The 22,410-nt window shown below is 38.6% G+C and overlaps 1 protein-coding gene across 6 annotated transcripts in view; it reads right to left on the bottom strand.

The window, feature by feature from the left end:
* LOC150091024 (5'-AMP-activated protein kinase subunit gamma-1-like) overlaps positions 1-22,410 on the bottom strand; it is a 500,398-nt gene that overhangs the window by 6,991 nt on the left and 470,997 nt on the right. For all 6 annotated transcript variants that reach the window (XM_090373902.1, XM_090373912.1, XM_090373921.1 and 3 more), the window contains one exon: positions 18,620-18,713. In XM_090373902.1, coding sequence (XP_090230028.1) covers positions 18,620-18,713 — 94 coding nt within the window. The remainder of the gene's footprint in view (positions 1-18,619; positions 18,714-22,410) is intronic.

The raw sequence follows: 22,410 nt of genomic DNA, 5'->3' as shown, positions 1-22,410 counted from the left end.
TTCACACATGAGGAGTTATTTAGCGAGGGGAAAGCCAGGGGTGTATTCAAATCTAGCAGTAAGCTAGAGAATCTTGTAATAACTGAAAGTAAAGTGGAGGAGAAACTGTTGAAGATAAACACAAGAAAGGCACCTGGGGTGGATGGAATCTATCCAGTTATATTAAAGGAGGCAGCAGAGGAAGTAAGCAAACCCTTAGCCATAATTATGAGAGCTTCCTTGGACTCAGGGGAGGTACCCACAGACTGGAGATGTGCAAATGTGACCCCAATTCACAAAGGAGGATCAAAGGCTGACACAAGCAATTATATACCTGTGAGTTTAACTTCTGTTCCAGGAAAATTAATGGAGGCACTAGTTAAAGAAACACTGCAGGATCATTTAGACAAGACTTCGGTTATAGCTCGGACACATCATGGTTTTGTTAAGGGGAAGTCTTGCCTGACCAATTTGATTGGATATTATGATGCAGTCACAAAGGAACTGGATGCAGAGAACAACTTGGATCTTAGAAAGCTTTTGATACCGTTCCACATGGAAGACTGCTGCACAAATTGGAGCAGTGTGACATTGGAGGCAAATTGCTGCTGTGGATAAAAGGGTGGCTGAGGGGGAGAAGACAGAGAGTGGTAATCAATGGACACTGGCTCATTGTGGACTAATGTTATTAGTGGAGTCCCTCAGGGCTCAGTGTTGGGTCCATTATTGTTTTCTGTATTCATAAATGATACTGATGATGGCATATCAAGCTTAATGTCGAAGTTTACGATACAAAGGTAGGCAGTCATGTCAAGGACACTACTGACACTATGCTGCTGCAACAGGATTTGCAAAGGTTGAGCAGATGGGCTGAGAGGTGGCAAATCAAGTTTAACATTGAAAATTTTTAAAGTACTACACATGGGAAACAGCAACCCCAGAGCAACGTATCAACTCTGTGGTACTACACTGACAGTGGTAGAGAATGAAAGGGACCTGGGGGTGGTTGTGCAGGCAGATATGAAGTTCTCTGAGCAGTGCAGACAGGCTGCAAGAGTAGCTCATGGTGTATTGTCAATGATATATAGGAATTTTTCTAGCAGGGATAAGGAGGTGATTATTCCCTTGTATAAGGCAATGGTCAGGCCACACCTAGAGTACTGTATACAGGTCTGGAGGCCACATTTCAAGAAGGATGTAGAGCTGCTGGACCGAGTACAGAGAAGGGCAACAAGATTAGTGAATGGAACAAAGGGGTGCTCTTACGAAGAAAGGCTTAAGTTTTGCAAATTACAGTGTCTAGAGACTAGGCACCAGCGAGGTGATCTGATAGAGGGGTATAAAGCCTTGAATGGTTTAGCATGCTGAATGCTGATGGGATTCTTCCTATCGCTCAGAATAATCACCTGAGAGGGCATAAATTCAAATTGAGGAAAGACAAATGTAGGATAGACGTGCGGAAATTTGCCTTTAGCCAGCGAGTGGTTGGTTGGTGGAACAGACTTCCATCCCTTGTCGTGGAAGTTGATAGCCTAAATAAGTTTAAGGCTCAGCTGGACAGATATTTTGAACGAACAGAGGGGTGAAGTGGAAGTGGGTTTTTTTTTTTTTTTTTTTTGGCTAATGCTGCATAAGCTTGCTTTCTTGCATCAAATGCCTCTACCAATGCTAATGCTAATTTAATTTGATGAATTTGAGGTATTGCTCAAAGCATCAAAGGCAGATATTGTTGGGATATCAGAGATATGGTGTCACACAGATATAAGTAATGCAGAACTGGAATTTGGGGAGTACAATGTCTACAGAAAGGATAGACAGGATAGGAAGGGAGGAGGGGTTATGCCATTAGTTAAGAAACACATAAAATCCAAGGAAGTGAAGCCAGTCGACATCGCTGGACAGTGCAGTGTCGAGTCAGTTTGGTGTGACATAGGCATTGGGAGATCAAAATTCAGAGTAGGAGTGTGCAATAGGCCTAATGACTCTGATGAGTATAATAAGAAACTGTACAGGAAAATTGAGTGGACCAGTAAATCAGAAAGTCTTATAATGGGGGATTTTAATTTCCCAGATATTGACTGGAATTTGTAGGTTGGTCACTCACACACTAGCAAGGCTTTTGTGGATTATTGGATGATTTTTTTCTAAATCAGCATGTTCGGGAGGCAACTAGAGGGAGCAATACTCTTGATTTGATTATCAGTAGTGATTCTTCATGCATTAAGAATCTGCAGATAAAGGTACCACTAGGTGGCAGTGATCACAGTGCAAGGAGGTAACTACCATCAGGGGTAAACGGAAGGGCTATTGCTTTCGTAAAGGCGACTACGATGGTCTGAGACAGTATTTAAATTCTATACAGTGGGACCAACTGATGATGTTACCAACAGCAAACTCAAAATGGGAAGCATTCAAAGAACATATCTTGGAAGCTACTAGGCTTTACATACCAACTAAGAAATATTGTACAAGGTTCAGGCCTAAATGGATGTTAGATGAACTAGTGAGACATATGGTAGAGAAGAAAAATGCATGGGATACATATAAATTAACATGTGACACAGAAGCCTATGATAGATATAAGTTGATCTGTAACCAAGTTACAAAGGAGGTTAGGCAGACGAAGGCAGATTATGAGAATTCTTTGGCAAGGGATGCAAAGAAAAACAGCAAGGAGTTCTTTACTTATGTAAACTCTAGAAGGAAGGGGATGAATCAGATTGGTCCACTTGATATCGATGGTTCAACTGTTTATGATCCTGCTCAGGTAGCTAACAAACTAAATGAATATTTTGCATCTACATTCACACATGAGTAGTTATTCAGGAAGGGGAATGCCATAGATTAAGTAAACACTGGCAGCGAGCTAGATGATCTTGTAATAATTGAGAGTAAAGTGGAGGAGTAATTGTTGAAGATAAATACAAGAAAGGCATCTGGGGTGGATGGGATCTATCTAGTTATATTAAAGGAGGCAGCAAAGGAAGTAAGCAAACCCCTAGCCGTAATTATGAGAGCTTCCTTGGACTCAGGGGAGGCACCCACAGACTGGAGATGTGCAAATGTAACCCCAATTCACAAAGGAGGATCAAAGACTGACACAAGTAATTATAGACTTGTGAGTTTAACTTCTGTTTCAGGAAAATTAATGGAAGCACTGGTTAAAGAAGCACTGTAGGATCGTCTTGACAAGAATTCAGTTATAGCTCAGACACAGCATGGTTTTGTTAAGGGAAGGTCTTGCCTGACCAATTTGATTTGATACTATGATGTAGTCACAAAAGAATTGGATGCAGGGAATAACTTTGATATTATATACAGTGAAACTTCCCTTTAACGGACAGCCATGGGGAACGAGAATGTGTCCGTTAGAGAGAAGTGTCCGCTAACAAGAAGTCTGAGGGAGAAAAAAAAAAAAAAAAAGAAAGAAAGAAAAATCGTTAAACGTTTAATGTAAAATTAAATTAAAATATATATAAAGATTTTGAACAATATTTTTGTAAATAATGTACAATTACATACACAAGAGATAAAGAAAAATCGTTAAACATTTTGCACAATATTTTTTAAATAATATACATACAATTGTGCTATGCATATTATGACTTTATCTTAAGAAAAATACATAAGTAATCACTTATTTTCTTCTGCACCTTCTTCCGGCTGATAATTTTGTTTTCAACATTTGTTTTGAGTGAAGAAACCATCGAAAGTCCTTCAGTATCTTCTTCTTCGGCGAAAAACATTTTTAAACGATTGATTTGTATGAGGGCTTCTTCTATTTTCATTGGTGGTTCGTCATTAATATGTTTTTCGACAGAATGACCTCCTTTCACTTCTTCATCCTCATGAGGAACTTCTTGAAAAATATCGATGAAAATGTCGTTGATAACTAGAGCACCATCTTCTGTAGTGAGGTTCGTGTCTATATCTTTGTAGCCAGGGTCACTTGTAGCGGAAGTATCGTACATTATCAATAGATGTTGAAGTTCTTGTTCTTCTTGGTGCTCCACATTGCTGTTCACAACTTCAATTTTTACGTTTGAGAAGCCAGACTTTACAAAACAGTTCATGACAGTTTCTAATTGCGTTTACTGAAGAGGAAATCCATTGAATCGCATCTAGGATGCTGAGTTTCTTTGCAAAGTCACTTGCACATGTTACATCGTTCATGTTTGCAATGAGATGTCTTAAAACACGTTTTCTGTAGTGAAGTTTAAAATTTTTTATTATCCCTTGACCCAAGGGCTGACACTCTGCAGATGTGTTTGGTGGCAGAAAAATGATTTGAATGATACAATTCAATGTGCGGGTGAGATGCAGCATTATCCATGAAAAGAATAATTATTCTGTTTTGACGAATCATGTTTTGGTTAAAGTGACTTATCCATTCACTCACGATATCTCATGTCATCCACGGTTTTTTATTAGACTTGCAGTCAACATTCAACTTTATACCCTTGAAACAACGAGGATTTTGTGGTTTTCCTATAACAAGAGGTTGCTCAAAGTCTCCCAGCATATTTGTACACAATAGTACAGTCAAGCGTTCCTTAGAAATTTTTTCGCCCTGGCACTTTTCGTTTTTTAGACTCATTGTTTTTTCAGGAAGAGCTTTAAAAAACAACCCTGTTTCGTCACAGTTGTAAATATCCTTAGCTTCAAAATCACGACATAAATCTTCCAATTTGACGGTCCACTCTGTTACAACCCCCAGTATCAACAGATGCACCTTCACCACTTACGGTTTTCCAAGAAATTTTATGCCAAGTTTTGAACTTGTCTAGCCATCGCACAGAAGCTTTGAACTCATTTACTCCCATAGATTTTGCAACCTCCAAAGCCTTTTCCCTAATAATAGGCCCGTTAATGGGAATTTTTTGAGCACGTGTGCAACAAAACCACTCATACACAACATTGTCAATTTGAAGTCCAACAGTTTTCGGGAATGATTTTTGAACCTGATCATTTATGTGTTGCCAATGTTGTTTGAGCAGTTCATTTTTTTTTCTTTAGGATGTCGCTTACATGTGTCTTCCCGATTTTGAATTTTGCAGCGAGATTGCGAACACTATTTTTTTGCCGATCATACGCATTAATGAGTTCGACTTTATCTTTTAAAGTTAAATGTTTACGAGAAGACATTGTGCACTTCACACGACACTGAACAAAACTGAAAACTGAAACTGAAAAGACGAAAGGCCGACAAAATCCCCCTCACCCCTGCACACACCGAATTCATCAGAAGTTTTACATGTGCCTTAAAATTCTTGAAAAAAAAAAAAGGGTTTGGAACCACAACGTAAACCTTGATAAAATTCAGAGAATCGGAAATAGAAAATAAACACACGATTGAGGCAATACGTTGAAGAAATGTTCCTAGAAAAAGGGCCATGAGCTTGCCCGCTGTCCGTTATGGGGAGATCAAATTAAGTGCTAATCAAAATGAAATAGTGCAGATTGCCTATCCGCATCTGTTACAGAGAATGTCCGCTAGACAGAAGCTGAAAACACGTTAAAACCAATAGAGGAGAGTTGGGGAATTTGAAAATGTCCGTTGTAGAGAGATGTCTGTTAAATAGAGGTGTCCGTTAGAAGAAGTTTCACTGCATTTGGATCTTAGAAAGGCTTTTGATACTGCTGCACAAATTGGAGCAGTGTGGCATTGGTAGCAAATTGTTGCTATGGATAAAGGGATGGTTGAGTGGCAGAAGACAGAGAGTGGTAATTAATGGACACTGCTCATCGTGGACTAATGTTATTAGTGGAGTCCCTCAGGGTTCAGTGTTGGGTCCATTGTTGTTTTCTGTATTTATAAATAATATTGACGATGGTATATCAAGCTTAATGTCCAAGTTTGCAGACAATACAAAGGTTGGCAGGGTTGTTAAGGACGCTACTGACGCTATGCTGCTGCAACAGGATCTGGAAAGGTTGAGCAGATGGGCTGAGAGGTGGCAAATGAAGTTTAACATTGACAAATGTAAAGTACTACATATGGGAAACAGTAACCCCAGAGCAACGTATCAACTCTGGTACTACGCTGACAGTAGTAGAGAATGAAAAGGACCTGGGGGTAATTGTGCAGGCAACTAAGAGAATGAAAAGGACATGCAGGCAGATATGAAGTTCTCTGAGCAGTGCAGACGGGCTGCAAGAGTAGCTCATGGTGTCTTATCAATGATATACAGGAATTTTTCTAGCAGGGATAGGGAGGTGATTATTCCCTTGTATAAGGCAATGGTCAGGCCGCACCTTGAGTACTGTATACAGGTCTGGAGGCTTCATTTCAAGAAGGATGTACAGCTGCTGGAACGAGTACAGCAAATTACAGTGTCTGGAGACTAGGCACTGGCGAGGTGATCTGATAGAGGTGTATAAAGCCTTGAATGGTTTGAGCATGCTCAATGCTGATGGGATACTGCCACTTGCTCAGAATAATCACCTGAGAGGGCATAAATTCAAATTGAGGAAAGACAGATGTAGGATAGATGTGCAGAAATTTGCCTTTAGCCAGCGGGTAGTTGGTTGGTGGAACAGACTTCCATCCCTTGTTGTGGAAGTTGATAGCCTAAATAAATTTAAGGCTCAGCTGGACAGGTATTTCGAACGAACGGAGGGGTGAAGTGGAAGGGTTTTTTTTTTTTTTTTTTGCTGCTTAAGCTTGCTTTCTTGCATCATATGCCAATGCTAATGCTATAGAAAGTGTGCTTCTGCATAACATTGAGTCACCATGGAATCTGACAGACTTTCACTGAGTGGCAAGTCACATCAAGATGAATCAGCCATAATCAAATTTGTTTTTATAACAGAATGGAAGTGTTGAGATTTGCACTGCAGACTGGTTACACCCAAGCAGCATGTATAAACCATGCTCTGGGAGTAGTAAAATCACTAATGTGATCTAGGGCAGGCCTTTGACCAAAAGATACAAGAATGATTTGTTTTTCTGAAATCCACAGTGAATTTTGACACTGAACAAAACTGAAACTGAAAAGACGAAAGGCCGACAAAATCCCCCTCACCCCTGCACACACCGAATTCATCAGAAGTTTTACGTGTGCCTTAAAATTCTTGAAAAAAAAAAAAGGGTTTGGAACCACAACGTAAACCTTGATAAAATTCAGAGAATCGGAAATAGAAAATAAACACACGATTGAGGCAATTATGTTTCTGTAAATAAGACAACTAGTAAGAGAAACCAGTCAGTAATTCTGTGGATGCGATTTTTTTCCAGGTTCGAAAAAGCCAGTACAACCGAGTGACACCAGAAGATGGGAGAGTAATTTTCAGAGAGAAGCGGTTGAAGAAAATCAGCAAAGAATGAAGGGTGTTGATTTCATTGTTGTACAACATTCATCCTGATGGCATATCATATCTGACTGTACAATGAGATAAAATATCCCATTAGGACCTGCATAATTGTTAGTTGGGCTACTTAAAGATGCTTGTAACTACAACACAGTAAATGGTTTGTTATAATGTTGTGAACAACTCGTATAAAGGTTTATTAGGTGTATCTCTGTTATTGCTTTACTACAGTAAACCCCCGCTATTCGCGGTATCTGTATTTGCGGTTTCGCGGTCGCTGATTTAACATAAAATGAAACCTAAAAAAATGTGAATTTTAAGGCGCTGTGAACATTTTCCGCCATAAAAAAAACATGGGCGTGGCTAAAATTATCTTTCCCGGTCAAAACAGCGCTCAGTGGGTGGAGGGAGAGGGGTGACAAAATCGCGAACGTGGATGTTTCTCGCTAATCCTTGTTCGGTATATGTTATGGGCTTGCCATGGAAGGTTTCGTCGTTTGATTTTAATTTATATGCTTTTACAATTGAATAAATTTATCAATTTATAAATTGATATGCTTACAAAAATGATAAATCTACCGTTTTACAGTGTAAAACAGACTTTTTCGAGTGTGTTAACGGAAGAAAGTGACTTTATTGTGGACAAGTTCTTTCTAACCCGTACAAAAATATGGCCATGAATAACAAGAGAAATGTGAAATTATCAAAGAAGGTGATGAATTGGCGAATAAAATTGAATTATTAGACAAAATTTCTAATGGTGAAAGTGTCTTCTCAGTGGCAAAACATTATAAAATCAATGAGTCAACGGTACGATCAATCAAGAAATCGGAAGAAAAAATCCACCATAGTGTCTGTGAAAACGCGCTAATTGCTTCAAAAATTTGCTCTGTAACTCTTCATGTTAAATTAGAAAAAATGGAAAAAGCTTTAAATCTGTGGATAGAAGACCGAACTCAAAATAAAATTCCGTTAAGTTCGCTCATCATTCGTGAAAAGGCAAAACTCCTTTATCAACACTTTAGCGAAACTGGTGATAGCACTGGCGGGATAAGTTTTTTAGCTAGCAAAGACGCTAGTTTGAAATTTCTAATAAATATTACATTTAATATTAAACCGTTTCTTATTTTCATTTCGATGCCATATGCTTGCATTTCACTATGTACTGTCTATGTACATAGTTATATTACGAAGGTACGTATAATACATACATAGACAAAATTTTAGACTAGTTTTTCTTATATACAGTAATACCCCGACTTACGCGAACTCGGAGTTACGCAGTTCTTGATTTTTTCGTTTGGCAACGCTGCCGCCCACTATCTTCAAGGTTGTTTTTCATATGTTATCGATATACGGTGCGACGGCGGAGAATGAGAGCGAAAGATGAACAAAATTCAACTTTGCTGCTTTTATGTTTTTTATATCAGTGAAGGGGAAACACATTTCACCATAATAACGTAAAAACCAACACAATTCCAGCTATCGGTATAATCGCAAATGCAATTAGATGGAGTTTACTACCAGTTTATAACAGATTTCACTAGCAGAAACGCAACTGGATTTTTATTGTTTTATGATAGTAACCCCTAGAAATGTGAGGTGTTAATAGTGTATCTCTGCCTTTATGGTGTTGTTTATTCAGTTGCTACATGCGCACAGCTTTGTTTATGCGTATCAAGCGTGCCTAATCGTTTTGTAATTGTGCTTTATTCCTAAAAATGAGTAAAATACTTAATTAAAAGGTGTGAAAAGGAAGCATCCTGGTGAAGACACTGCAGATTCAGAAAGAAAAAGAAAAGCAATTAACGATAAGCAGAGGCGGACTGGATCAAAAATTCTTACCCAGGAAAATTTACAGTGGCCTCATACTATGGTTTATGGCCAAAATCACACTGGCCCACCGGGGTTTCCCCGGTAAGGCTTATGGCCAGTCCGCCTCTGTCGATAGAGAAAAAATATGAAATTGTGAAACGCTTTGAGCGAAATGAAAGACCATGTGATATTGCACGTGCTACAGGCCTAAATGAAGCAACGGTTGAAAAGCACATGACAATTGCAAACTTGACAGGTTGAAAATTGAAAAGGCTCAATTGTAAAGGGCTTAAAAATTTTAGAAAACATAGACTCCAACGAAGAACGCGTTATAGCTACAAAGCAAGGAATAAAAAAATGATTAGCTTGCTATGAAGAAATTCTGCGTGAAAAAAAGAAGGCGCTGTGTCGTCAGACGAATTTGTTAGATTTTATGAAGCCATCGACATCGAAATAACTTTTTTACGTAAGTCATTTGTTTTTTTAATACATAATTTGTATTAATATGTATAAAGAACTGCAATTTTATTAATATTTTTCTTCTAAACTAGTGTTTTTGTTAGTCCTTGGTCCCAATTAAGCAAAATTTATATGTATTTATATGCAAAGTTGTACCCCGACTTACGCAATTTTCGTCGGACCATCTATCGCGTAACTTCGGGGTATTACTGTATTTCATACTTTGGAACAGAACCCCTTTATTACTATGGGAGCCATAACTCAGTATTCGCGTTTTCGGTATTCACGGCATTTCTCAGGAACGTAACCCCCACTAATAGCGGGCGGGGGGTTTTACTGTATTTTGAAAGGGTACATTCACTAGAGATTACTTGATCGTTTCTGCAATGGCATTTGCTATTTCTTGGGGTAAGATTATAAATTCTGTCTATTCTAACTGAGGATTGGGAGAGAGGTCCACAGTGATATGCTGTTGAGTTTTTTAAATTGTTTTTCAAATCATTCAGATATCTTTGGTAATGGTGGACACAAACTTAATCCAAGCGTCATTAATGCCTTTCTTCTTATATGATGTGCTTTTGCTTTAAGTCTCTCATAGCTGATAAGGTTATTGGTTGTAGAATGTTTGTGCAATAAACATATATTGTATATGTTTTTATTTTTCTTTTGCATTTGTGCAGGTTGCATTTCACCAGTAATAAGTGTTTTTCAATTTCATACATTTGAGTGTGGTATAGGAACACTGGCTACAGCTAGTATCTGTTGCAATGTATTCAGTTATATCATTAATGTGTTGAGACTCAAGTTTGAAATCAAATATAATATGAGTGGCATATTTGTTCCCATCTGCTCAGAAGCAGAAAGTCAAAATTTCGATTTTGACTTTCTACTTCTCATGTAGTTGGTGCTTAGGTTCAACAAACTACTGGGCAATAGTCACTGCTATAGAGATCACCCAACACCAACCAATCAATTATTAGAAATAATCAGAGAACAGATGGAAAGAACAACAGCAGGGGGTTGCTCCTGCATGAAGATGAACATAATTATGGAAATCATTATTAAGAGAATAAGGTTATGCTTCTCAAGAACTAATTCAAGTAGTTGTTTCTAGTCATCTCTAAAGTGGGTGGTGTCCAGTAACATCACCTAGGCAGAGAGAGAGAATGGGGTCACAATCTGTAAAACAAGTTTATCTAGATCTACTTCAGTGTATGTACAATTTGGTGGAAGGTATAGGAAGATAATGGTGAAAGTGATGGTAAAAAGCAATGCACACCACAACTGTCTCTAAGCAAGTATGTAGGGGGTATGTGTCAGAAGGATATTTTAGATGCCACTAAAATGGCAACACTTCCATGAGCAGTGCTTGTTCAACTTATCTTGTCTGTAGAGAGCATAATTTTTAATTGAATAAAATGCTTCAGGAGTTGGTTTTCTGTAAATAAAAATGCCTGTCAAATGTGTGATCAGTTCATGAAAGTCAATGTTCATGTATAATCTCTACAATTTTATTGTAGGATACTGTCCATCACAATATTTGGATTCTGAAGTAGAAGATGCATCTCTTCGTTTTTCATTGGCTTTTTTTTTTTTTTTTTTTTTTTTAATAGACACAGGGGCATCCTGTGTCCATGTCATCTGCAGCATAAATCTCAAGTAGCAGTTAAATTAGGCAGCTGGGCTTGGAAGTGGCAAACTGAGGTTTAACATTGGTAAATGCAAGACACTGCATATGGGCAGAGGTAATCCAAGAATAACATACACACTCCTTTCACTTCCACTCATTTTTTAAAAAATGATTTTCGTTTATTTATTTTCTTTATTATTATTTATTTTATTATTATTATATATTTATTTATTTTTTTTTTTTAACTTGGCCTCTGTCAGGAGGTTCAGGCGACCCTGACAGAGACCAGCTGGAGTATAATGGGTAGTCTGGGTCACCTCCCAGTGGTGATGGCAGGCAACAGGGTTCCACAAGGGGCCCCTGCACCAAGCAGCTAGAGACATAACAGAACAAAGCACAGTACTACATAAACCAGACACGACACTTTTTTCTTGCTTTTGTAGTTGTTCTGCATTCCATCACAGAGAACATATGATGCAGATGTGGGAAAATACTGGTGGTGCCTGACCCTATATATTATGCCACACTCAAAGTAGACTGATCTGATGAAGTTCTCTGAGCAGTGCAGACAGACTGCTATTACACCCCATAGAGCTTAGTTAATGATATACAAGAATTTTGTCAGCAGGGACAAGGAGATGATTATCCTGTTGTATGAGACAATGAGTTAGACTACATCTTGAGCACTACTGTATGCAAGTTTGGAAGCTTCACTTGAGGAATGATGTGGATCTGTTGGAATAAGCGCAAAGAAAAGCAAGATTAGTCATGGGCACAGAACTGTAATGAACAGTCAATGACATAGAAGAATTTTGAACAGATCTTGATGCCAATAAAACTCAGGTATTATTGGCATTTCTCCACTTGTTCTCAAAGCCCGTGCTCCTATTCTGTGTTGCCCTTTTACACTTCTGTATTACAACATTCTTCATCCTGCTTGAAATTTGTTCACATCCAGCCAGTCCTTAAAAAGGGTGACAAATTTTTTCCATCCAACTATTGCCCTTTGTATTTACTTCTTCCAAAATAACGGAGAAATCCATGTTAAACTATCTTCAAACCTTCCATCTGATCAAGGATCACCAAATGAAGATTTCATTAATATCAAACCAATAATATTCTACTGGCCCTTTTCAAGTATGCAGCGAGATTAGGAAAAATTCCATTGAGTTCAATGGCAATCACTATTTCAGTGTGCCATTATTTTTTTTTTTTTTTATTTGAAGAGTGAGAAAAGATTGGTAACCACTGCTCTACTGGCTTATGTCCTCTTTGGATATTTTCAATTGAAGAATTTAGTGAATATCAGAAGTTGCTCTTGACATTTCTAAGAGTTTTGATTGGGTTTGGTGTAAAGATCTTATAAACAAGCTCCCATTTTATGGATTGCCAACTGTGTGTTTTTTTTTTTTTTTTGCAATTGGCTATCCAATACTCTCTCTGACTGCTCTCAGTAATGGTGGTCAATTGCTCACTGTCTTTTTGACTTCTCCACTAAAGCTGGTTTTCCCAAAGGTTCTGTCCTTCCTCCCACTCCTTTCCTCTTGAATTGTTATTATTAGGAGCATTAGCAACTAAGGCCATATTGCTCCGGTGCAGTGGCCATTCCCTGACCTTTCCGCATCCTCCGTATTTGGTGGTGACGGCGGGCTCGAACCCCGGTCTAATCAAGAAGCGTGTGCTACGCACTGCTGCTCCTTCCCACCTGGCTACGGAGGCACCCGTTTTTTTCCTCTTGAATATTAATGACCATTTTCAAAGGTTCTGCAATCTGTCTCATTAGACATCCAGTTTCTGCTACATGTTTTTTCTATAAAAACTTCCATGACAAATTGTTCTCAAGTGACATCTGTAATCACCCACTTCCAAAATAGTCTGAACATGTAGTACAACTAGCCAGCATCTCCATTCATTGTCCAACTGAAAACTCACAGAACCAACTTTCCAAAAATTATCTAGTACAGGGCATACAATGCAAAGAAGGTAAGCTTATGCAGCATCTGCCAAAAAAAAAAAAAAAAAAACCACACTTTCCATTTCACTCCAAATGCTTGTCCAGCTCAGCCTTAAATATATTTAGGCTATCAACTTCCACAACAAGAGATGGAAGTCTATTCCAGCAATCATGCTGGCTAAAGGCAAATTTCCGCACATCTATTTTACAACTGTCTTTCCTCAATTTAAATTTATGCCCCCTCAAGTTCGAATCTGAGCAAGCAGAAGAATCCCATCAGAATTCAATATGCTCAACCCATTCCAGTCCTTATACACCTGAATCAGATCACCTTTGCAAACCTTAAGCCTATCTTGGTAAGAGGACCCCCTTCGTTCCTCTCACCAATCTTTTTGCCCTTCTCTATAATCGCTCAAAGCAACCCTACATCCTTCCTAATATGATGCCTTCAGACCTGTATGCAGTACTCAAGGCGTGGCCTGACCATTGCCTAATATAAGGGGATAATTACCTTCTTGTCCCTGCTAGCAAAATTCCTATATACCATTGACAAGACTCCATGACCTGCTCTGGCAGCCCGTCTAAACTGCTCAGCGAACTTCATATCTGACTGCACAAATTCCAGGTCTTTTTCACTCTCCACTTCCCTGAGTGTAGTACCACACAGGTGGCATGTTTCTCTTGGGTTACTGCTACCCATATGCAGTACTTTGCATTTGTCAATGTTAAACTTTAGTTGTCACTTCTCAGCCAATTTTCCCAACTTATCTAGATCCAGCTGCAGCAGCAGCATACTGTCTTTACTGTCATTAACAACCCTGCCAATCTTTGCATCATCTGCAAACTTTGACATTAAGTTTGATATACCTTCATCAATATCATTTATAAATATACAAAACAACAATGGGCCCAACACTGAACCCTGAAGGACACAACTAATAACATTAGTCCATGTAGAGCAGTACCCACTAACCACCACTCTGTCATCTCCCACTCAACTTCATTCACTGTAGCAACTTGCTCTTAATTCCACATACCATTCCAATTGGTACAGCAGCCTTTCATGTGCAACAGTCACAAAAGCTTTCCTGAAAGCCAAGTACATGATATCAAAATTATTTTTTGCATCCAGTTCCTTTGTGACCACACATAGTATCCAATCAAATTGGTCAGACAACACCTCCCTTTAACAAATCCATGCTGTGTCTTAACTAATACTGTAGTCTTGTCAAGATGATTCTGAAATGCTTCTTTAAACAGTGACTCCATTATTTTCCCTAGAACACAAGTTAAATTAATAGGTCTATAGTTACTTTTGTTCCTTTTTGAATCCCCTTTGTGAATTGGGGATATATTTGCACATCTCCAGTTCATGGGGACCTCCCCTGGGTCCAAAGAAGCTCTCATACTCATGGCTAAGGGTTTGCTTACTTCCTTTGCCACCTCCTTTAATATAACTGGATAGATCACATCCATTCCAGGTGCCTTCCTTATGTTTAACTTCAACAATTTCTCCTCCACTTTGCTCTCAATTATTAGAAAATCACTTAGCTCCCTTTTAGAGTTGGATAAGCTTCTGGCATTCCTCTCCTTGAATAATAACTCCTCATGTGTGAATGTAGATGCAAAATACTCATTCAGTCTATCAGCTACCTGAGCACGATCATCAATAGTCAAACCATGTACGTTAAGTGGACCAATCTGATTTATCACTTTCCTTCTAGAGTTTACATAAGTAAAGAACTCTTTGCTGTTTTTCTTTGCATCCTTTGCCAAAGATTTTTCGTAATTTGCCTTAGCCTGCCTAACCTCTGTTGTGACTTGATTACAGACTAGCTGCTTCCGTGTCTCCCGATAATTTATATGCATCACATGCATTTTTCTTCTCTCTGTCATGAGCCTCATTAATTCATATGACATCCATTTAGGCCTAAACCTTGAATGGTATTTCTTAGTTGGTATGAAAAGCCTAGTAGCCTCCAAGATTAAGTCCCTGAAGGCTTCCCATTTAGAATTCACCATTTGTAACATCATCAGTTAATTCCACTGTATACAATTTAGAAACTGAGACGACTGTTGTCACCTTTATGAAAGCAAAAACCCTTCCCTTTACCCTTGATGGTAGGGTTTACATCATTAAGTAAATCCCACATCAGTACACAGTGATCACTGTCACCCAGTGGTTCCTTTATCTGCAACTTCTTAATGTATGAATAATCACTGCTGATAATCAGATCAAGAGTATTACTCCCTCTGGTTGCCTCTCGAACATGTTGCTGTAGAAAACAGTCATCCAATAAATACACAAAATCCTTGCTAGTGTGTGAGTGACCAACCACAAGTTCCAGTCAATATCTGGAAGGTTAAAATCGCCCATTATAAGACATCCTGATTTACTGGCTCACTCTATTTATCTGCACAATTGCTCATTATACTCATCAGATTCCTTAGGCCTATAAAACACACCTACTCTCATTTTCTCTTTCCCAGTGCTTATGTCACACCAAACAGACTCAACACTGCATTGTCCACCAACATCAATTGGATGCACTCTTTAGATGTTATGTGTTTCTTAACTAACAGCATAACCCCTTCTCCCTTCCAGTCTGCCTATCCTTTCTGTACACATTGTTCTCCCCAAATTCCAATTCTGCACTGCTTATAACTATGTGACACCAGATCTCTGATATCCCAACAATATCTGCCTTTGATGTCTTGACCAGCACTTCAAACTCATCATATTTATTAACTATACTTCTAGCATTGGCGTACATGCACCTGTTCCTACTCTTAGTTACCCTAACACAGTCCATGTATTTATTTGTTCCACTATGACTCCCAGTAGTCCTGAAAATCCCCAGCGACTTGCTTTTAAGGCTGCTGCTCATTTCAATAGAAGCAGTGCAAGAATCACTTTTGTCGCTGCCTGCGACCACTGTTAATCTTTTAGTCTGTGTATCTTCCCAAGCTATCTGCCTGATAGCATCAGTAAATATTCTTGCACCCTTTCTATTTAAGTGTACCTCATCCCTGTAGAAGCAATCTCTCCGGTTAACAAGTACAGACCACACTGAAAAAAAATTCTACCCCATGGGCCTTGCACAATCTCTAGGGCTGAATTGATTGACAAGGCTCTCATCATATACTCCCTCCAAGTGTTGAAGAAACAGATAGTTTGAAGAAATTTAAGGAAGGATTACACAAATTATTAGATAGAAGAAAGAGAGATGTAGGTAGTTACCTACCCCCCCCCCCAAAAAAAAAACTGCACAATAATGTGAATCAGACCTTAAAAATTTGATATACAGGTAACCCTCGTATAACGTGGTAGTTTGGTTCCTACAAAATCTTGTGTAATGAGAAATTATGTTATATGAGACCAAGAACCAGTACAAAAATGGGGGTTATGTTCCAAAAAGCTAACAAAAATACACAATTTTATTTTATAACTATCGGAACCCTAATTTTTATAGTAGTAATAACTTAATATTCTAACTTTATTTTCTATAAAAGTAGCAACTTAAATAGTAATAACTGAACAAACGTCTTACCTTACAAACTGTGATACTTATATGTGAGATAATGTACATTCATTTAATTTTCTTCCTCTTCATTCCTACTAAGCATAATCTCTTCTGCAGCATCTAGATTTCGTGTACCTTCTGCTCTCTTTAAAAGTCACGAACTGCACTCTTCAAACTCACAATTATTTTTTATGGTCTCAAACAAGCACAAGTTCAATAGCACAGAATCTAACCCAGGGATCTCTGAACAAAATACAGTGGACCCCCGCTTTAAAGATGTAAAGCACAAATTTAACTTTATTACCTTACCAATTAACAAAGTCAAATGATACGTGAAAATCGGAAGAATATTTTCCAGTTATTAAAATAAAAATAAACTTATGCTTACGTACACAGCTTAATTAATATGTACATACTAATTAACTGATATGTCTGTTCACTGACTTTTTTTTTTTTTTTTTTGTAAAATTTAAAACAGTAAAAATGATAAGCAATTAATAACAAAAAACACAGAACACACAAGTTGCAACAAACACAAAATGCACAAGTGAGATACGGAGTAATGAGTTTCTGAAAAATTTATATATATATATTTTTTTTTTTGGTAGTTGTTGGCACATCGGCTTCTGTGGCCATAATGCACCTCCCAAGGTTTTTGCAGTACTTTGATCCAAACCCGAGGCGGGATTCGAACTAGCGACTTTTGGGTTGCTAGCTAGGCACTTTACCCACCCAGCTAGCCCAGTCAGCTTTTTTTTTTTTATATGATTGAATATTTCATGGAAGGGGAAACACATTTCACCAGAATAACGTAAAAACCCATAGAATTCCAGATATCAGTACTATCAGAAATGCAAGAAGATCGAGTTTACTATCTGTTTATAATTGATACCTAACAGAAAAGACCAATAAACTGGAAACTACAAATTGTTTTTATTGTTTTATGGTTGTGATCTCCGGAAATGTGCTTTGGAAATATACCATGAAGGCAATAATGACTAGCAAGTCAACAGCAGAGATTCATAAAAGGAATGGAAACATTGAAAATTACATCTAACATAATAGCAGGGTTTTTCCACCACAAAAACTCAAAATTACCGTGTTATGCGTGGTTTCCTGCAATTTTCAAACTGTGTTAGAGTGAAACCGTGTGTAGAAGTACCGTGTTATACGGGGATTGCCCGTATTTAAATTGTTTTATAGATAATTTTTGAATAATATTTATTTTAAGAAATTACATGGCTTGGCAGACAAATTCAGTGATGTCCCCGGGGCACTCAACATGATTTCATTTATTGATTGGCAGACCCCAGAGTTCCTCCCATTGGCACTCAACATGATGTAAGAATTTAAGTTTCTGATGTCTGATAAATCTGATGTCAGAGTTTAAGTTTCCAGATATCAGGATGTGATATACAGATCCACAGTCATTGTTGTTGTTTGGTTTTTAGGAGCATTAGCAACTAAAGCCATATTGCTCTGGGGATATGCGGTGGTCATTCCCTGACCTTTCCGCATCCTCTGTATTTGGTGGTCACGGGCACGAATTGTGGTATAATCAAGAAGCGTGTGCTGCGCCTGCCAACATGGCTATGGAGGCGCCCTGATCCATAGTAGAGTCATGTATGAGAATGAAGAGGATAAATGTTTGAATGGCAAATGAAGAGAGGTCAGTTCATTTGCAATATAGTTTATATCTTCATAATATCATTCAAATCTTACATTCTTAAGCTTCATTAATAACCAGTTATTTTCATAAAAGAAACAAAAACAAAAGAAAAATTTCATAATTTTCTGATGCAGGGTATATTAAATTAAGCTTGTTAAAAGCTTCACAACATTTCCACCAAAATAGAGAATAGTCATAATATCTATATTTTGTATTAAAGACAGTCACAAAAAACTTAATTTGATTAATACAGCTGCACAACAGAATCTGAGACTTACCAAGTGGTCTAAGTACGAGATAAGATAAAATGTCAGATAAAGAAATAACTCCAATGACATTGTCTTCATTGTCTACAACCACAAGTCTGTGTACCTAGAAAATTCACAAAAATAATATATGAATCATAGTGCAATGTCATGTCACATATTTAATTATTCTGAACCTGACCAAACAATCAGAATCTAAATTCAATTAAACTAAAAAATTAGAATAAGTGTTTAACAACATTTTCAAATGTTGCTACCTTTTTTGACCCACCTAATGAGTTTCCAGAGCTTAGCTATGGAGACTAAACATGGTCTCACCACTGTGAGCCTCCAATAAGCAAAGTGGTGGAATTGTATTGCATGGAAAGAATCATCTACCCTAGTATTGCCTGGTGACACAGAGCTCCCCAAAGACCTCTGCATTTCCATACACTGTGCATAACGAAGTAGATGGCAAAGGGGAGGGAGCCTCCGTAGCCAGGTGGGAAGGAGCAACAGTGCGTAGCACACGCTTCTTGATTAGACCGGGGTTCGAGCCCGTCACCACCAGATACGGAAAGGTCAGGGAATGACCACCGCATATTCCCGGAGCAATATGGCTTTAGTTGCTAATGCACCTAACAACAAACAAATCAAAATCAAGTATGGCAGCAAAGGGGATTTAAAAATGTTTGAATCTTGAAGTCGTCAAGTGGTATGTTCCAGCTTTGTATTAGTGCCTGTAATTATTGATAGTAGTGGAAAAATGATGCAAGAAAGCAAACTTATACAGCATCAGCCATAAAAACAATAAATAAAATAAAATAATAATCCACGTTGTTTGCCCATCCCTTCTAATTTGTGCAATCCAATTTTAAACTCATTCAAACTACCCCTTCCAAAATGTTAAGCAGACGTTTTGGTGCAACAATAAATTACACTCTGACCAAAAGCAAATTTCTGTACATTTTCCCTGCAACTTACCCTTTTTTCAATTTATTTTAATGTTCCCTTGTGTCTGTGTGTGTGTGTCACATCCAAGAGAATAAGGATGTCATTAGCATTTAGCTTGCTCAACCCATTTAAAAGCTTTAAACATTTCAATCAAGTGACCTCGCAGCTGTTTCAATTTACAGAACTCTAGTCTTTCACAATAAAATGTACCTTCAGTTTCTCCAGGACCATTCTCATTTGGCTTACTGAGCATGGAAGGAGAGTGATTATAACTACTGTGTTGCTCACAAAGAGGGCTACTCACTCAAGGGGTAGAATTTTTTTCAGCCCGGTACTTTTCAGCCTGTACTTGTTAGCAGGAGAGACTGCTTCTACAGGGATGGGATACACTTAAATAGAAAGGGTGCAAGAATATTTGCTGATGCTATCGAGGCAGTGTTAGGTGGGTCGGAAAACTGCTAGCTTGGGGGGGGATACAAGGACTAATAGATTAACAGTAGCTACTGGCAGAGGCGAAAGTGATTCTTGCACTGCTTCTATTGGAATGGGCAGCAGCTTGGAAAACAAGAGCAGGATATTTCAGAGACTGCTGGGAGTCATTGCGGTACAAGTAAACACATGAGTTGTGTTAGAGTAGCTAAGAATAGGAACAGGTGTATGTATATTTGCATGTACACCAATGCTAGAAGTTTGGTAAATCAATTTGATGAATTTGAGGTATTGCTCAAAACATCAAAGGTAGATATTGTGGGGATATCAGAGACGTGGTGTCACACAGATATAAGGAATGCAGAACTGGAATTTGGGGAGTACATCTACAGAAAGGATAGACAGGATAGGAAGGGAGGAGGGGTTATGCTATTAGTTAAAAAACACATAAAATCCAAGGAAGTGAAGCCAGTCGACATCGCTGGACAGTGCAGTGTCGAGTCAGTTTGGTGTGACATAAGCATTGGGAGATCAAAATTGAGAGTAGGAGTGTGCTATAGGCCTAATGACTCTGATGAGTATAATAAGAAACTGTACGGGGGAATAGAGTGGGCCAGTAAATCAGAGTCTTATAATGTGGGATTTTAATTTCCCAGATATTGACTGGAATTTGTGAGTTGGTCATTCACACACTAGCAAGGCTTTTGTGGATTTATTGGATGATTGTTTTCTACATCAGCATGTTTGGGAGGCAACTAGAGGGTTGTTGTTGTTGTTATTTGGTTTTCAGGAGCATTAGCAACTAAGGCCATATCGCTCCGGGGACATGCGGTGGTCATTCCTCGACCTTTCTGCATTCTCCGTGTTTGGCAGCTCACGGGCTCGAACCCCGGTCTAATCAAGAAGCAAGTGCTACGCACTGCTGTTCCTGCCAACCTGGCTACGGAGGCAACTAGAGGGAATAATACCCTTGATCTGATTATCAGTAGTGATTCTTCACGCATTAAGAATCTGCAGATAAAGGAACCACTAGGTGGCAGTGATCACATGTGCTGAAGTGGAATTTACTCAAAGGTGTAACTACTATCAGGGGTAAAGGGAAGGGTTTTTGCTTTTGTAAAGTCACAAAGGAGATTAGGCAGGCAAAGGCAGATTATGAGAAATCCTTGGCAAAGGATGCAAAGAAAAACAGCAAAGAGTTCTTTACTTATATAAACTCTAGAAGGAAGGGGATGAATCAGATTGGTCCACTGGATATTGATGGTTCAACAGTTGAGGATCCTGCTCAGGTGGCTAACAAACTAAATGAGTATTTTGCATCTACATTCACACATGAAGAGTTATTCATGAAGGGGAATGCCAGAGGTGAAGTAAACTCTGACAGTGAGCTAGATGATTTTGTAATAACTTAGAGGAAAGTGGAGGAGAAATTGTTCAGGATAAACATAAAAAAGGCACCAGGGGTGGTGGGATCTATCCAGTTATATTAAAGGAGGCAGCAAAGAAAGTAAGCAAACCCTTAGCCATAATTATGAGAGCTTCTTTGGACTCAGGGGAGGTACCCACAGACTGGAGATGTGCAAATGTGACCCCAATTCACAAAGGCGGATCAAAGGCTGACACAAGTAATTATAGACCTGTGAGTTTAACTGCTGTTCCAGGAAAATTAATGGAGGCACTGGTTAAAAAAGCAATGCAGAATCATCTAGACAAGACTTCAGTTATAGCTCGGACACAGCATGGTTTTGTTAAGGGAAAGTCTTGCCTGACCAATTTGACTATGATGCAGTCACAAAAGAACTGGATGCAGGGAATAACTTTGATATATATTTGGATCTTAGAAAGGCTTTTGATACTGTTGCACATGGAAGACTGCTGCACAAATTGGAGCAGTGTGGCATTGGATCAAAATTGCTGCTATGGATAAAGGGATGGTTGAGTGGCAGAAGACAGAGAGTGGTAATCAATGGACACTGCTCAACGTGGACTAATGTTATTAATGGAGTCCCTCAGGGTTCAGTGTTGGGTCCATTGTTGCTTTCTGTATTTATAAATGATACTGATGATGGTATATCAAGCTTAATGTCCAAGTTTGCAGACGATACAAAGGTTAGCAGGGTTGTTAAGGACACTACAGACGCTATGCTGCTGCAACAGGATCTGGAAAGGTTGAGCAGATGGGCTGAGAGGTGGCAAATGAAGTTTAACATTGACAAATGTAAAGTACTACATATGGGAAACAGCAACTCCAGAGCAACGTATATACTCTCTGTGGTACTACACTGTCAGCGTAGTATCAACTCTGTGGTACTACACTAACAGTGGTAGAGAATGAAAAGGACTTGGGGGTAATTGTGTAGGCAGATGTGAAGTTCTCTGAGCAGTGCAGGCGGGCTGCAAGAGTAGCTCATGGCGTCTTGTCAATGATATATAGGAATTTT

The sequence above is a fragment of the Mastigoproctus giganteus genome, chromosome 1 (genome assembly GCF_048544385.1).
Source record: "Mastigoproctus giganteus isolate SK-2022 chromosome 1, ASM4854438v1, whole genome shotgun sequence".
Taxonomy (NCBI): Eukaryota; Metazoa; Arthropoda; class Arachnida; order Uropygi; family Thelyphonidae; genus Mastigoproctus; species Mastigoproctus giganteus.
Note: the sequence above shows the minus strand (reverse complement) of the source record. Positions and strands in the feature narration are given on the sequence as shown.